The 16,596-nt window shown below is 37.0% G+C and overlaps 3 protein-coding genes and 1 long non-coding RNA gene across 5 annotated transcripts; 2 read left to right on the top strand and 2 right to left on the bottom strand.

Moving 5' to 3' along the window:
- Nucleotides 1-894: 894 nt before the first annotated feature.
- Nucleotides 895-2,764, bottom strand: LOC145730869 (uncharacterized). The gene is made up of 2 exons (XR_014178687.1): nucleotides 1,737-2,764; nucleotides 895-1,679 (listed from the first exon to the last, which is right to left on the bottom strand). It is a non-coding gene; the product is annotated as an uncharacterized LOC145730869 (long non-coding RNA).
- Nucleotides 1,145-10,175, top strand: LOC145730865 (uncharacterized). The gene is given in 22 exon segments (XM_081982355.1): nucleotides 1,145-1,442; nucleotides 2,955-3,282; nucleotides 3,336-3,515; nucleotides 3,569-3,745; nucleotides 3,805-3,950; nucleotides 4,344-4,505; nucleotides 4,568-4,777; nucleotides 4,847-5,009; nucleotides 5,064-5,444; nucleotides 5,497-5,689; nucleotides 5,739-5,887; nucleotides 6,040-6,325; nucleotides 6,382-6,549; nucleotides 6,599-6,809; nucleotides 6,865-7,100; nucleotides 7,155-7,364; nucleotides 7,417-7,637; nucleotides 7,928-8,065; nucleotides 8,852-9,098; nucleotides 9,160-9,443; nucleotides 9,493-9,675; nucleotides 9,738-10,175. Coding segments are annotated over 21 exon segments (4,293 nt in total). The 5' UTR covers nucleotides 1,145-1,442; nucleotides 2,955-3,018; the 3' UTR covers nucleotides 9,822-10,175.
- Nucleotides 10,176-10,366: 191 nt separating this feature from the next.
- On the bottom strand, nucleotides 10,367-12,946 carry Droj2 (DnaJ heat shock protein family (Hsp40) member A4-like). Its single transcript, XM_081982356.1, has 4 exons — nucleotides 12,702-12,946; nucleotides 11,311-12,013; nucleotides 11,019-11,255; nucleotides 10,367-10,961 (listed from the first exon to the last, which is right to left on the bottom strand). Exons 2-4 carry the CDS (start codon nucleotides 12,002-12,004, stop codon nucleotides 10,678-10,680), a joined length of 1,215 nt encoding a protein of 404 aa, XP_081838482.1. The 5' UTR covers nucleotides 12,005-12,013; nucleotides 12,702-12,946; the 3' UTR covers nucleotides 10,367-10,677.
- A 527-nt stretch (nucleotides 12,947-13,473) lies between these two features.
- On the top strand, nucleotides 13,474-15,293 carry LOC145730867 (uncharacterized). 2 transcript variants are annotated; one of them, XM_081982357.1, is made up of 4 exons: nucleotides 13,474-13,720; nucleotides 14,078-14,548; nucleotides 14,601-14,778; nucleotides 14,831-15,293. In XM_081982357.1, exons 1-4 carry the CDS (start codon nucleotides 13,616-13,618, stop codon nucleotides 15,220-15,222), a joined length of 1,146 nt encoding a protein of 381 aa, XP_081838483.1. In that variant the 5' UTR covers nucleotides 13,474-13,615; the 3' UTR covers nucleotides 15,223-15,293. The 2 variants fall into 2 exon arrangements, with proteins under 2 accessions (XP_081838483.1, XP_081838484.1); XM_081982358.1 differs by having other exon boundaries at nucleotides 13,581-13,724.
- Nucleotides 15,294-16,596: the final 1,303 nt, after the last annotated feature.

Below are 16,596 nucleotides of genomic sequence, written 5' to 3'. Positions count from 1 at the left end.
GCAAAAGCTGTACTAAAGTTGCATTTTTTTACACGAAATCAGATAGTTGAACGTTAATTATCAATAAAAAAAATTTCATACAAGTTGGTTAAAGTCGCCGCCTATGGATTTAGCAGGTATTGATTGAACAGAGTCGGACTAACCAAAAAATTTTCATATTTACTTGTTATTTTTGATCAGTCTAATATGGAAGCTTCTAATATTACTTAAAGCGTACTACAAATAGGAATAAAAAAGCACCTAACCTAATAAAACACACTTCAAGCAAATTTCAATAAAACTGTTTAAAAAATATAGAAAAATAAAATTAGCTAGATGTTTAAATCACCGAATAGGTATAAAGCTAAAAGACCAAAAGAAACCATATTAATTTAAAAATGGAAGGCATTATAGTGCACGTGCACTACGTTCAGAAACCCATCAAGGCTGTGGCTGTGTACAAAAGTAGGTGCAGGCGCCAAACTTTGACGTCACATCCGCTTTACAATTATGGCGTCCTCCACGCCTCGTGATGGTATTGGTTCAATAACATGGCGGTTTTTCTTGATTTTTTTTTCTTTAAAGAGCGAGTAAGAACGCCACATTTATTCTAAATATACAATTAATATTACATTTCTTGAGACACTTTTACTTACAGAGTATACATTTTCTGGTTATTAATTAGTAAATGACCGCTATTTTATTAATTTTAGAATATCGTGAAAATTAAAAGTAAAAAGAAAAAAATAAACTTTTGTATACACAAACGCTCGGTCTTTTAACATACCCATACCCGAATATTTATAAATTTCTTTAGAGTCCGGTTCTGTCCAACATTCTGATTTCTATACACAATCTCCAAAATAGAGGTAGACAGTTCCCAGGGTGTTTCAAATAAATTTTTTAAACAACAATTTAGTTTATATAAGTTCTTATTGCTTTAATTGCAAAGCAATTAATTTCTACTAGATGAATTTCCAATTACAACATTTAACTCAAGTTTTGGATTAATTAAATTTTAGTTGGTGGTGCAAAAATGTTTAATTCATTTTCGTTAAAAATTTATTTACAACAAAATCAAATTACATTATACAACTATCGAGATGATGTACAGAAATTTGATTTGCCCGCCAAGAAGAAAACGGCCAAAAGATGGCGCGGCACATTGTTAGTTAAATTCTCAAAATGGCGTCACGAAGTTTGGTGTGTGAAATTGCTCTAGAAATTTTGCTTCCGTGCATCGTGCTAATGTAATTTTTACGTCCTGTAAACCTTTACGAATTTGATTAGCCTCAAGATGGTTTAGTTTACGTTAATTAGTAAAGTCTAAAGTGTATTCCTTGCGACTCTAAAGTGCCTCTATAGATTCTGAATGGACCCTCTCCAACGTTTGGTTGGAGCCATATTAATGAATATTCAACTTTAAATAAGTGCTAATTTAGGGCTTTTATTTCCAATGAAATGTAAGTAGATCATTCTTGTACTAGTTTTTTGCCAGCTTCGGTTATATTACGGAAAGGGACTTGTTTTGAATGGCCTGGCGTTTGATGTCGGTGTCAGGGGTCACCATTCTACTGATTATTTAGCCCTCATAACAACGTTTTCCAACCGTTTTTTTCGGTTTTTAGCCCAGTTTTGCAGTGGAAAAACGCTAATAAACCACCAGAACATACATGCACCAGACACTCTCTAGTTTAGAGCTACTTGATAACAAAAGATTATTCTATTATTGATGTAATAAGATCGTTCAAGGTTACCCGAAAATTACTATGAAGAAGAGTGCAATTACAATCTCTTGCTTTGTTTGTCTGCACTTTTAACTGTTATTTCATCCTAATAAGGTGTAATTAATCATGTTTGAAGCCCCATACCTACTGATGTAGGTACAGGGTTTTTAAGTATTTAGGTAGGTACCTACTTCTAAACCAGCCTCTGTTATTCATTCTTTAAAAAACCGGTTTTTTGGTGTTGGATGGGATCAGTTTAGCTTTAGCTTTTACAGATATTTATCAGAGGAATTTGCTCAGTATTTTTTACATAAACATTTTTTTCGTTGTTACACTTCAGAAAAATTTAATAAATGTTCTAATTGTTTAAAGTTAAAAATTGAATACTTTCAGACTTAACCTAAGTAATAATTCCTGATGTGGCTTTGACATTCAGTGGTTTTCAGGCCCTATGGAGCGAATGTGACGTCACTATGTCGTAATTTGACAGTTGGTCAAATTATGATTTTGCCAAATTACGTCATAGTGACGTCACATTCGCTCCATGGAGCCTGAAAACAAATAGCCTATCTAATTGTTAGTTGGCTTTGAAACTGCTTTAATTTAACACTAACCAGCAGAAACATCCTATTTTTTGTGTTCTAAATTATCATATTCTAGTGTTTTAAAAAACGATTTTGACAATTTAGAACCCTAAAAATACAGTGGCCGCATTTGTTTTCACGCTCCATGAAGCGAGCAGAGCGTTTTTGACGTCACGATGACGTAATTTGACAGTTGGTTAAATTATGCTTTTGTTAAATTACGTCATCGTGACGTCAAAAACGCGCTGCTGGCTCCATGGAGCTTGAAAATGAATGGGGCCAGTGTTTATAGGGCTAGATAGTGTGAAGGCAGTCTGTGAATGTGACATCACAATGTCATATTTTGACGTTTTTTGTTTGTTTAATTCAGATTTTTTTAACTTATCTTGGTGTCTTTGGGGTCCAAGAAGGACGGAAAATGTTATTTGCTGATTGTTTAAGCAGCTGTTTTTCCATGGCTTCATGGAGTGTGCCTGTGGCCTCTGTTGTTTCTTTGTGCTCTTCCAGATGCTTCTGTTATTGAGATCAAAAATTTTAAGACATAAAAAGTTGTGCTTTGAAGCTTAAAAATTTCAATTATTAAACAATTACTGTGTGTCAAATATTTTACAAATTACATTGTATATGTAAATTCATCATAGCTGAGTCTTGCAACTAATTGCAGATGGGACAGATCAAGATTCTCTAACCTATACCATAGTTTTGATAATCGACCTGGTTCTAACAAAATGGATCCAGTCGGGCCTTGGTACGCGTCTTACAATCGGTTAGCACAAGCGGCTGCTGGAGAACATCATCCGCTAGCGGCCGCAGCTGTAGCTGCAGCCGCCGCCGCCTCTGTTACCACTGCCGCCACTACAGCTCCGGCACCTCCAGCGGTTTTACCTGGAGGATTTTTGTCACCGCCTACTGTTGGCTATGAAACCGTCTTCAGTCCCTTGTTTCACGGAGCTGTTGCTGCCAGCGGGGCTAAGCCACATTATGTCGCCCAGGTTTTATTTAGTTCCCAAGTTCACTGAATGTTAGTGTAATTAATTGGTTATAGGTTTCACAACATCGAGCTTTAGCGGCTCAAGCAGCTGCGTCAAAGCAGGGTGGTGAATCTGCGGAGTTTCATCCACAAACGCAGGCATTTTTTGAGCAAGGTCCCTCTGCCTGGCAACAAAATAGCCCATTTGGCATACTGCCACATGAAAGTGTAGTCGCGACATCTACAGGAAAAACGGTAAGTACAAGACAAATTTGCAGTTTGTTCATAGTAATAGTGATTGGATACAGGTGTCCTATGAAAATTTGAATGCTCATTTTGCCGCTGCTCAAACTTTGAGCAATCACATCAATTCCCAACTGGCCGCCAATTCCAAGTCTTCTAGCAACAGAACGCAAAGTCCTCAAGCTAGTACTGCTTCAATCAAAGTCAGCTCTAATCAACCGAACGCAACTACGTTTTTCCAGGTATCTGAAACTGTTGATTGTTTAGTCAGTTTAGATTTTATACATTTATTTTAACACAGGTTCCAGTGTCACTGCCTGAAGTAAGCGGTGGCAAAACATTTACTTCCTCAAATACTTCCAATCTTCAACAGACTTGTATTGTCTCTTCACCTTCCACTACTAAAGAGTACCGAGTTCCTCAAGCGTCCAATCGTACTTTTTTAAGGTAATTACATATTTATTAACTGTTGACAAAACTGCAGTGTTAATGCAGACATTACTGTTTAAGCGACTATGCTGCTAACCTAGAGTAATGTGGAACAAAGATGCTTTGAATTCTTTTAACCCAAATTATTTGCCTGATTTTTTTTTATTAAATACCTAAAGGTTTGGGGAATGTGCAAAAGTTATTTTTAATAGACATACCATTAAAATTATATTGACTTTTGCACATTCTAGCAAGTGTCTTCTTTTATATTCTGTTTAAAAAACAGCAGTATCTATCTTAGTTATCTCTAAATTTGGGTTAAAAGATTGTCATAAAATGCATTGAATTTCCCATAAGACGTTTTGCTTTTAACAGAAAGTGTTTGTTCAGAATTTGACTATACTATTTCAGTTCTCCAAACCATCCCTCACGGACAATCGAAAAAGCATTTACTTCACCACCTGCTGCTAAACAGCAAACAGCTCCACAGATCCAAACTAAAGCCCAAACAAAAATTTATTCAGAATTGGGTAATCAGCGTGAACAACAACAGCAGCAGCAACAACAACAGAGGTACCACACAGATTTTAAATTTTTTCAAATTTATTCAAATGTTTTTTATGTGGTTTTGCAAGAAGTAATGAGGAAAGCCAAAGCCAATCTTCACCCATAAGTTTTTCAATAATGGATGCTCCTGGTCGTTTAAATTACTCGGGAAGTAACGCTTCAGGGAAACGTCCGCCACATTTCCAGCATAATTACAGACATTACCAGGCTCAACAAGCTCAGGCTGGTAGTTCTGATGATTTCCAACGTCCGAAAAGTGGCCCCGACTACCAGCCAAGGTTGGTATATTGTTTTGTTTTTTTAAAGTGCTGTGTAAGAATCAACTATACATTTGATGTTAAATTTAGTTCGAATGGATCTGAATGTAACGTGGCGGTACCTCGCAGGCCGAGTCCTTTACAAGCACATTCCCAGGCGTCTCCCTTAGGGCACGCTCCCAGTCCCGCCTACCCCATGTACAACAGTCCGATGAATTCCATGTCATCCCCACAAAACGCCAACAGTCAACAGGTAAATTTACGTCTAACTTTGGTTTCTTGCTATTTATGGTTGTGGTGTATGTAGGTGGCTCCACCGTCGCCTCTAGACGTTTCAGTGCCTCGTCCGAGTTCACAAACTGGTGGTAACGTCGCTTACCCGTCAGTCATTACTCGAGCCTTAAATTCAGATAAATCATTTCCAGACCGGTATGAGCACGCTAATCAAACTAATCAGGTTGGTAGTTGGCCGTTTTGCAAGTTTAAACGTGCGCAAATTATTTACTACTTTTAGACTTGTTGGGATGACCGCCAGAATCAGCAGCAGCAGCAACAACAGCGCAAATTTCAAGCTAACCAATCCAATACTCAGTCTAGTTACAATAATTCTAACACGACCATAGAAATAACCGCGAGGCAAACTGACGGTCAACGACAGCAGTATTTTGATTCCAGCACTGGCCATCAGGTGAGTTTCTTATTGTATTTGTAAGTTCAGAAAATTGTAATACCAGTTTCAGGTAACACTTCAAGATTTATCTAGTTGTCGGGGGGATCCTATGACTATAGTAAAAAATCTACAGCAACAACAGCAAACCTGCCAGGTGCCACAGGTGGAGATTAAGCAGGAAGCGCCTAAGCCGCCGATCAAACGACGGAAAAGCGTAGAGAAGCCCGCACCGCCTGCGCCTCCTGAGATTCATGCGCCTTCTGGTAAGCTTTTTGTCGTTTTAAAGGTTCTTGGAGTAAAATTGGTCTTTAGGACGAGTCCCACCACCCGCGCATACTTCAGGCGCCAATCAGCAACAACAAAATGGTATTTACTTTGAATTTGACCGATGGAACCATCCCCCGCCTGCAGCAAAGATTTTTACTACACAAGCACTACATCAACAGCACCAAGCTTTAATGGTGAGTTAAACTCACTTTTGCAAAGTGTAACTAATTTTTGAAAGTGTTTTTAGTAATATTATAAGTGATTTCCTTTACTGAATTGTTTTTTAACGTAAAGTGATTTCTGGCGTTAAAACTAAATGTTTCATTGAATTGGAATGTAAAAACAGGTGCCCCATCCTCACGGTCATCCACCGCCTCCAATACCCTATTTTGCACCGTTTCATATCGCTAACCATCCTGGAGAGTTTCCGCAAACGGTGGAATTGACGCCACTGACTAATTACAACGATCAGGCTCAACATCATTCGGCTGTACAGCAGCAGCAGCAACAACAGCCGCCTCAGCAACAGCAACCTCCGCAACAGCAACAATACCATCAACAGTCACAGCCCGACGATCAACCCAAAGTCGTAGTACCGAATATTGAGGAGGAACTTAATTTTCTATCCGAAGGTTTGTGAGTTTTATTGTTTGTCCTATTTTATGTCAAGAGATTGGATTAATTTTAGACACGACTCCTCGACCGTCCACGATGAATCATTCGGCCTATAAACCACCAAATCCGGTAGGACCGAAACCCGCCGACAAAATTTCAGGGCCAGGGGCTGGTTTTATGAGTAGTTACCTTAAATTTCTTCAAGGGGAACGCGATACGTCTCCTCCACCTGTTATGAGAGGTAATGTGGCAGTAAGTAAAGTATTTAAAACTCATTTCCGTACAATTAGGCGGTCCAGGCAGAAAACAATCGGCTAACACGTGGACTAGAAGGACGGCGGAAGATGGGGCATCAAAACCTCCGCCACAACCGGGAGGTGCGGTCAGGCCCCCCGTAACTAATGGTGCGGTTGCGGGGGGTACTATACTGCCCAATTTGACGGGACCACCACCGGGCATACAGCGATTAAACACTGGCGGAGACCCACAAGACGATCCCAGGTAATGATAGGCGATTTAAATTACCAACTTCAGTTCATAACAACAACAATTTCAGATACTTTCCGTTGCCTAAAGAAAGGAAAAAGGACTTGTTCGACAGTTCGGACGATGGTTTCAGTTCGGAAGATGATTTCTTCGGTACGTCTCGAAAAAATACGCGACTATCCGATTCGTTTAACCTCAGGTCGGATAGGAGAACGCGTGGAGGTCGTTACAGAGGAGCAGATAGAAAGAGACAGCGTATGCTAGATCGGGAAAAGTATGCCCGGAAATCGAGAGAGAAATATAAAGGTGAGTAAATAAGTTTAATCAGAATCGTAGTCTTATTGTGTTTGTTTGATCTAGTGAAAGCTGAAGATATTCCGAAAAGAGAACAAACTAAACGAGCAGTTAAAGGAAAAAACAGTTTAACTGATATGATCAAAGACGCTGACGAACTGGACGAGCCACCGGAATTTCAAGACTCCGAAGATTCCGATCCGGCGTGGACGCCGGCGGCCAGCGTGGACGACGAGGATATGTTACCAGTTAAGAAAAAGACCAGAGGTCGATCTAGTAAGATAAACAAACAATATAAGAAATTTAAATCTAACATGTTGCGTTGCAGTGGCGGCCAAAAATCGAAAACCTAGGAATTTGATAGCGGCTGCTGCGCAGGGCGCTGGCATTAACGATTCCGACGGTTTAGGCGTCTTCCCAGTAGATCAAGCCAATAAGAAACTTAAAACTAACCATAAAATTAAACCGGCTGGCCCTACTTTAGAGGACAATATCGCTGCTGCCATGCAAAGTAATTATTCGCCCGTTAATGATGACAATCCGTTTAAGGTAATGTTTATATTCAGTCTCATGTAAAATGATATGTATAACAACGGTAGACAGTTACATAAAAAAATCCAGAGCCCAATTAAAAGTTACCTTTTTCTAAAATAATCGCTGCAACACGTCAACTTTAGTCTTTAGGACAAAAATAACTATTTCAACTCCAAAAAGGTTACTCTCCAAAGCTGGTTGGAGTAACAAGGTTGTTTTTACTTTTTCTAAACTTTTTTCAATACATTATTAGTGAAAAAAATCAGAATTAAAACTTTTATAATTGTTCTCTTTCTCTCTAATAGACTGGTGAGTTTATTGCCATAAAGTCCGAACTCTTTCACGATTGGCCTGCTATTTGGCGAGTGGACGGAAAAACGCTTCTACAAAAATACGAACCGTTCGAGCAAAATGGCGTTACCATGTACCGGAATATATCCACGGTAAATATGCATTTAAATGTTACTAGTGATGGGCGTAAATTTACCAGTAAGGTAAAGTAAAATTTGGAAAGTTTAATTCAATGTGACTGGAAAGTTTACCAATTTTACCAGAAAAATTCCGATTTTTTTTACGCTCAGTTTAATGGCGTTACCAACTAGGGTATTTGCTAGCTCAATACATAAGAGACTCAGAAAGTGGGGCCTGTGCCCCTGAACCTCTAGAATTTTCACGCACAAAAAGGTTGAATAAAAATTTTGAAATATAACTTCAATAAATGAAAATATTGAGAATGAAAAAATTGAGAAGAGACAAGAAGTAGAAGTTAAATAAAATAAAAAATAGGGTCATAATGGGGAAGAGGAATATACAATGTGGAACTATTACGTAAAAAGTTATTCGAAGGGAAAGATATATGGAACGGGCCGATTTTGTAAAATAAAGTTCTGGAATAATGCAACAAGAATGGTTAAACACTTTTTAATTATTTAAACAATCTGTAATTTACCGGTCAATTTTCAATTTACCGGTAATTTACCTAAAAAAGTAGCCCTTTCTAAAAAATTGTATTTTCAGCCTTTTGTCACTTTTCTTTATTATTTCATCTTCAAATGATGACAAATAATATGTTTTTGAGATGAGAAAAATGACGCAAATCTAAGGAGATTATTATTTAAACAATTTGAAATTTACTAATGGTCAATTTTTCCTGGTAAAGTAAAATATTTACTTTACCGGTAATTTACGCATCTCTAAATGTTACTAATACGATTTTTTAATTGCAACAGTATACATCGTGGACACCAGAAAGTAAAAGTCAATACGTAGCAGTGCCAGTAAAATATAAATCACAAAGTCAATTAGAGACGGTGGTTGAGTTCCTAAAGGACGAAATTACCATTCTGGACCCGAAAATTCAAGAACAAGTCATGAAACAGTGTGAAAGTTATCAGGACAACTTTGAAGTATACATACAAACTTTAATATCACAAGCGCTGGATAGTAACTTCCTTATGGAGATCTTTCAGGAAAAAGGTGCTAACGATAACTATTACTAAATGAAACAGTTGAAACTAAATGTAAAATTACTTAATAGATGAGTATTTCCTGAGCAACGTTCAAACAATTGACGATATCACGGAAAGTAAGAAGAGGAAACTGCTGGAGTTGGTACGATGGCCGACTAATTTACAAGCGGCCGTTTGTATTTGGCCGTGTTTTAACGTTTTGCGAGAAATCAGTCCGACAGACGCGCAAACTCGTTCTTGCGCCGCATGTGGACGCAACAACGTTGCCGTCCGCGTTATTATGTACGGGCAACCGTACAACGCAACCACTTTGGAGGGTTGCCAGCCAGATCCTAATGCCATAAACGAAAAGGTTAAGCCTCATCTTTAGTTATCGATTGTATTCTAATGTTTGTTTTTAGGACTTCTTCATGTGTAGAATCTGTGTGAGTCGAGTGGAATTGGCGAATAAAGTTGTTCACCAGAAATACCTTATGTATATAGAGTGCGCGAAACGTGTGAGTGAGAAACGAACTTCTGATCCTAATAAAGATACCACTTGTATATTAAACGAACTCTTGGCTGACGAAAATTGGTTGAACCAGGTAAGTTTTTTTTATTACAAACGCACTGTGAGATTAATTAAACACAATTTACTTGTTTGCAGCTATTTTTGGAGGTCCGGACGTTTTGGTCTGAAATAGACTGCATAGAACACAACTTCAAGCTGAAAAGTGCTTGTGTGCAGTGAAATTAAAAATACAGGCTTCATAGTGTTACGAGTTTTTTACAAGACATTTTAAAATCAAAAATTGTGAATATTTAACGAGAGTTTATATTATGGAAAAAACGTAATTGTATATTATGAGATTTAGATTGTTAGGGAGTCACTCACGTAAATTGTATATGGAAACTTTTTTAATTAGAGTTATCACGATACCACCGTGTTGAAAACTTAATCTTTATTTTGTGCTCGGTAAGTATTCTTTTAAACGTGATATTCAATACAACTGTAAATTATTAATTTGTATAACGCATTGGTTATTTTATAAAAAAAAGAAACAAAAACAAGAGCACACCAACTCAATAAAAGTCATCATTTATACCATTACTTTATTAATTCCTGCTAAGACAAAACTTCTGGCTGAAATACTTAAGAAAATGGTTTGAATGTACCTCAATTGACATCTTCAGAGCTGCTACATCCAGAATAATGATTGCCAATTGGATCGCCAACCTACGGCGGATTAAGAAGAAGGTTAAAGAAAATGGGTAAGGAATTGGGATATACAAAAATTTGGACGATAATGTCTTATTTATTTACCTTTTCAAAAGAACCTAAACAAGACAACGAAATCATCACAATTGACAAAAAATAAACTTAATAAAGCTGTGACTGCAATATTCATTAAATCAAGTTTGTGTAGATGAGAAAATCTATCATTTTAATACAAAGTCCCTACAGCATTAGCACTGCTATGTATTTAATTACTGTTATTACCATTAAGACGTAAATGCACATCATCGTTATAGGAAAATGTAGTATATAAAGTATCTACCATTCGATTCAATAAATTAAAAATAAAAGGAATTAATGAGAGTGGAGATTAAGTTGTGGCACACTGCACTCTCTGTCCACCGAGGCCGCGCATCTCGTCGTCTTCATCGCACGCATCCTTATACTGTTGTTGTTTCCGTCTCGCTTCTTGTTCAGGATCGAAATCTTCCAACAGACATTCCTCAGCCGAATCCGGAATCATGACTTCCTCACGAGGCGGCAAGCAGTTTTCTAGCTCGGGAATAACTTCCGGCGCTATCGTTTTCGGGAATTGCACCCAGAATTGAACGATCAAACGACCCTTTTCGAACGGGTTCTTGTAACGTGGCATACCTAAAATTTATTATATTTAGCATTGCAAAAAATCACTTCATTTTTGAGTCTGGCTACCTTCATTTTGAATGCACTTGAGATCTCCGTGCTTCACCACCTCCCCAGGAAGTTGGGTAATGACTAGATCACGATCATCAAGCGTTCTAATAACCTTCTGGAATCCACAGAGAGCTTCGACCAATTGAATTTCCAGTCTTAGAACCAAATCGCTGCCGTTTCGTTTAAACAATGGATGCTCCTTTTCCTCTAGCACGATTATGATATCACCTGGCTCCAAATCCGGTTCTTGATCACCTAAAACAATTTTGTTTAGCTTTAAATTTAATAATATAACAAAATCTAAATTTACCTTCTCCATTAAAAACAATTTTTTGTCCGTCAACCATTCCTTTATCAACGTGCACCTCCAAGATCTTCCTATCCCGAACCACTTTTTTGCCTTGACATTGTTTGCAACGATCCTTTGGATTAATCCGCTCTCCCTGTCCCCGACATTCAGGACAAACGGTCTGGATTTGTTGCAGCATTCCAGGCCCCAACTGTTGTACTTGCACCTGCATACCCATTCCCTTGCAAGTGGGACATTGTTCCACTGCACCCTTTTTGCCGCCGCGTCCCTCGCATTTATCACAGATCACGTTCTTTTGTAGGGCCAATTTTCGGACAGTGCCTTTGTAAAGTTCCTCCAACGAAACGGTGAGTTGATGCACCACGTCTTTGCCTTTGCGTTCCCTTCGTCTGCCACGTGACGGACCCATTCCACCTCCAAAGAACATATCGAACAGGTCCATGGGACTGGAGAAACCTCCGCCTACGCCTCCTTCTTTTATGGCTTGTTCGCCGCCTTGGTCATAAATCGCTTTTTTCTCCGGATCAGAGAGAACTTCGTAGGCTTGGGAGATTTGTTTGAACCGTTCACCTTCATTGGGATTTTTGTCTGGATGGTATTTTAAAGCTAGTTTTCTGTAGGCTTTTTTCAGATCATCAGCGGAACAGCCCGGTTTCACCCCCAGGATATCATAAAACTTTGTTTCTTTCACCATGATTTATTACTGTAAATTAAGGAAAACAGTAAATTAGATACATATCATGTTTAGGCCAATTTTAATATTAATATGAATAAATATAAATAATTTGTTGGAGCTCCTGTCTTGAGCACAAAAAAATCTGACAGTTGGTCATGTGATCAGGTGATTGGTTTTTATGTAATCAACTGTCAAATCGTGTCACATGCACAATCTGTAGACCCTTAACTCATATGCCACCTTTGATGGGACTTTATAAATGACATTGACAACCTTTAAGGCTACTGGAAGGAGTGACACAGTGATGTTAATTGACATAAGTCACTTATAAATTAGACTTAATGTAGGGTAATGTCTTGGTTTATAGTTGACTATAAACAAAAAAGGCATTCTTTTTCAATATATACACCTAATCAATGGAAAGGAAAAGGTTTGACACATTTTTATCAGGGCAAGTCATTCATCAAGCACCAGGTATACAAAACAGTAAAATACAGTACCCAGTGTTCTCAAGGACAAAAGTACCCACAAAGGCTTTCAAGTATATGGTTGAAGGCCAAATTGCACAGAAATCACCTACCAAAATTATTTTGCTATTTCTAGGTAAATTCGTTAATACCATACTATTTAACATACAGACAGGTACCAAGTCTACAGTAATAAAGAAAAGATCTGTGATGCAATTGTACATTACAGTAAAAACGTTTTTACTTACCTTAAAAATCGAATAATTGATTTTATATTATGTCGTAATGTACAATGTAAAATAAACTGTAAATGTTAAAAAGTAATCGCCTTGGACAATTGCACCCGCACGTGGTTGACGCGACTAGCTCTTGGTACTCTCCGATACGTAAATAACCGTAGAAGACCAAAAACCAAAAACAGACGACCTATTCACAAGGAACCTTCTAGAACACGGAAAATATGGAATCTCTCGAATACTCGATGTGTCTCAATGACGTGAGACGTGAGTGAAAGGATAGGCAATCGATTGTCGGGAAGCGCGCAGTTGCCATACTGTTAAATCTCAACTTCACCAAAGAATTCGTAAAAATTTTAATTTGTTAATGATTATTCTAGGGGGCAATAGATAGAAATATGAAGGAAAAACAATGTTTAAAATGCAATTTAAATATCTCTAGACTCTCAGTAGCAGATATAATTAATCAACGTTGAACAGTTAAAAATTACGGACCACTGCTGAACTGACACTGTACTTGACAACACTGCATACGGTTAAAACGATATAGAGAAAGATAGAAATAGTTCGCTTGTCTCTTGACATTACAGACTGCAGACTTTGACAACCAACGTGCCACGTTGCCCATATTCAAAATGCTCAAAATGTCAACTGAATAAACATACAAATTTTGGTATTTTAATTTTAAAACGTATTACTTATAAAATAGGTGCCTCTGCGATTCAATCACCGTGAAGAAAAATAATACAGAAGCAGAAGTAAAAAATATGATTCACTATTAGCAAGTGGCAATCTGGCAATGTCGCATTTTCTAATCAAAACAAATAACAAAAACAATTTATTAATTTAAGAATAAAATTAATTTAACATTTCTTAATTGAGTTTAGAAGTTATTATTAGTTAATATTTAATTTAATAGATAAATAATGGAATACCAGAGATGTAGGTTTTGTTTAGAGGATACAGACAAGTTTATGGACATTTTTCAGGACAGCTTTCCAGAAATGATTCTCATTTTAACAGGATTAAAAGTAGGTAATATATTAATTAATTTCGCCTTAAAACATGTAACATATTTGTTTAACACTCTTAAAGTTTTTTAAATTTATTAGAATTGTTGATTTAATTTATGAAGTTGGTCCCATTCTCCCTCCCACTCTCTGCATGATGGTTTTGATAGAATTTCAACTTTTATTAAGCCGGATTAAAGATAACTCCCATAAAATTGCTTACCCCAATTTATTGTCGCCGTCTAACCTGAAGTTGGCGCTGAACCCCGACTGGGCTGCCCTGGCAGATGAATCTTCCAAAACTGATTTTCTTTAAGGGACTTTGTTATTATTAGTACCATTGAAGCTTCCTAACAAAGCAGTGATACTCTTTTTCAGATAGAACAAGAGGATGGTTTACCAAATATGGCCTGTTACCAGTGCCATCAAGAAGTAAAGTCTGCAATGTTGACGCGTTATCAAATAATTAATTCACATAAAATATTACTAGATGAGCTAAATAACAAATTAAATAAATTTGTGGACAAAAATACACAACTAGCTACAACTGAAAGTGATTCTAATATAAAGGAAGACAGGGAACCAAAACTAAATAATATAAAGCAAATAAAGTTTAGAAAAAAACTGAAAGGTCAAGACAAACCTAAAAGTTCATTGATAGTTAAAGTACAGTATGACATTAAGCCAGAACATCTGGAGTTTCTTAAAAGTGTAGGGAGAAAAGATCGTGTGCCTTGTCCTGATTGCGGTAGAGTTATGTTTGGTATGAACATGAAAAATCACTTAATTACACACAAGTATGACCCTGTAAAATGCGAGGTTTGTGGGAAAACTTCAAAAAACGCTCAGGTTTGTTCAATGTGCAAACTTTTTACAAATCACTGTTAAGGGAAATTTTCAGGCTCTCCAAGATCACATAAATTACTATCACAAAACCACTCCAGACAGGTTTATATGCGATAAATGCGGTAAAGGATATAGAGTAAGATTTATGCTACTAAAACACGAAAAAAAGGAACATGGAAGTGGAGAAAAAGATTACGAGTGTTCAATATGTGGAAAAAAATTCTTTGAAAACCGTAAGTTCTCATCTATACAAATAGTACAATCACGTCAATGTTCTGATTACAGTTCACTTAAAAAACCACATTAACATAACACATAAAAAAATCAAAGCGTACAAGTGCGAACACTGCGGCAAAGATTTCGGCCGACGAACCCAGTTTGTGACCCATCAACTCGTTCACACCAAAGAAAATCGTTACCACTGTCAAATATGTGGAAAAGGTTTTAAAATCAAGCAAACGATGCAAACGCATTTAAAAGGCGTCCACGGAATCGAAGAGGAACAAACCGTGTTTTGTACAATTTGCCAAAAAGGATTTTCCACGTCGCAAGGACTACGTGCCCACATTAATTCCAGAGTTCACGGTTTGGAGAAATGCGAACTATGTTCCGAATTTATAACAGTAGAATATCAAAATGTTCATATGAAAGATGTTCATGGCATGGAGACAACATGAGATTGAGTTTGGTTGTGTTGTGTGTAGGTTTTTATTTGTCAATTTTTTTTCATTAAAAAACTGAACTGAAATTAAGTATTTTCACTGTGTCTAATTATTTTACCTACGACCTCAGTGTAAATAGCTATTTAAGCATAGTTTTCCGTTACGTAATAAACCTCTTTACGCACAGTTGTAAAAAAACGTACAGTTTGAAGATCGGCCACAAACTATCGCTCTAATGCTGGGAAAAATTGATTTTGTTTACAGTTCTTCCTTTATCAGAGTATATTAGATGGAGATCATCACGTAATGCATTGTTCAGTTTGAAGTAACTACCACTTCGTCTAGTCTAGAATATTATCTGCAATAGCAAACATATCAAGTAATATTACTGAAAGTTTTCCCTTCTTAATAACTGTAATGTTACCATAAATAATTATTTTAAGAACAACACTAATAATTATTAAAGTAACATGATTTGTGAATTTTTTTTATTACCTTATTTTTTACAAAAGTTACTCTGAATTATATGAATTACGAAAACAGGACTCTCTATTTGGTCGTAGGTAAAGTATAGTACGTCACACGTACTCTAAGGCATTTTACGCACTCATGGAATTACACACTCGCCGCAAATTCGCAACTTTTTCCATATGGTGCGTAAAATACTTCTTACAGCACTAGTTACGTAATATACTATTAACACCTTTGTAGATATTGATTAGGTTTATTTTTTATTTGGCATAAACATATTACATATATTACACTTTTCTTCCGTATAGGAAGATCAAGAAAGACATTTGACCACCTTTGAGTGAGTGCATTTCGATTGTGACGTAATGATGAGACAATCCGCCGCGTTTTATAAAAACGCTGCCGCCTCCCTTTCCGTATTGCTTGTTGTACTCGTTCAAGACTTTAATACAAAACAATTTTTCGTCTCCGTACCAAGTGGTGGTTACGTTCCTGGATATTAACGGGATACTGTCTCGTTCGACTATTTCGTGATAGACCATGTCCGAATCTTTGGCTTGGCTACAATTACCCGCCAATACTTGAGGATGTTCGGCGTGCGGATGAACGGTAAAAGCTGCCCAATATTGGCCCCCATGCAGTATTACAATTATGCATAACAATAAGGAAGAATTCATTTGATTTGTATAATAACATTGACATTAAAGAAACTGTCACAAAACGTCATTATTCGTGTGTAGTTTGTGATTGGTAAAAAAAAACAACTTTCAGCTTGCTGCCTTTTTGACCAATCATAAACACAGATTTTTCCTTACTAATCATTAGAAGAGTATAGTTGAAATTTTACCTTTTGAGAATGACAGTTTTAAGATGGCATCCCGATTAAAAATGGCTGGAATTTAAGCTGGACTCCATTTT

Source organism: Ips typographus, linkage group LG6 (assembly GCF_016097725.1).
Source record: "Ips typographus isolate SLU linkage group LG6, UJ_Ityp_2.0, whole genome shotgun sequence".
Classification (NCBI taxonomy): domain Eukaryota; kingdom Metazoa; phylum Arthropoda; class Insecta; order Coleoptera; family Curculionidae; genus Ips; species Ips typographus.
This window is presented reverse-complemented; position numbering and strand designations above follow the sequence as displayed.

What these genes read in the sequence shown, in the direction of transcription:
- Droj2 (XM_081982356.1), bottom strand. Translation starts at nt 12,004, where the DNA reads ATGGTGAAAGAAACAAAGTTTTATGATATCCTGGGGGTGAAACCGGGC. An exon ending in AATTGTTTTTAATGGAGAAG is followed by an intron (nt 11,256 to 11,310) that starts GTAAATTTAGAT and finishes AAATTGTTTTAG; the next exon opens with GTGATCAAGAACCGGATTTG. An exon ending in CAAGTGCATTCAAAATGAAG is followed by an intron (nt 10,962 to 11,018) that starts GTAGCCAGACTC and finishes AATAAATTTTAG; the next exon opens with GTATGCCACGTTACAAGAAC.
- LOC145730867 (XM_081982357.1), top strand. Translation starts at nt 13,616, where the DNA reads ATGGAATACCAGAGATGTAGGTTTTGTTTAGAGGATACAGACAAGTTT. An exon ending in TCATTTTAACAGGATTAAAA is followed by an intron (nt 13,721 to 14,077) that starts GTAGGTAATATA and finishes ACTCTTTTTCAG; the next exon opens with ATAGAACAAGAGGATGGTTT. An exon ending in AAACTTCAAAAAACGCTCAG is followed by an intron (nt 14,549 to 14,600) that starts GTTTGTTCAATG and finishes GGAAATTTTCAG; the next exon opens with GCTCTCCAAGATCACATAAA.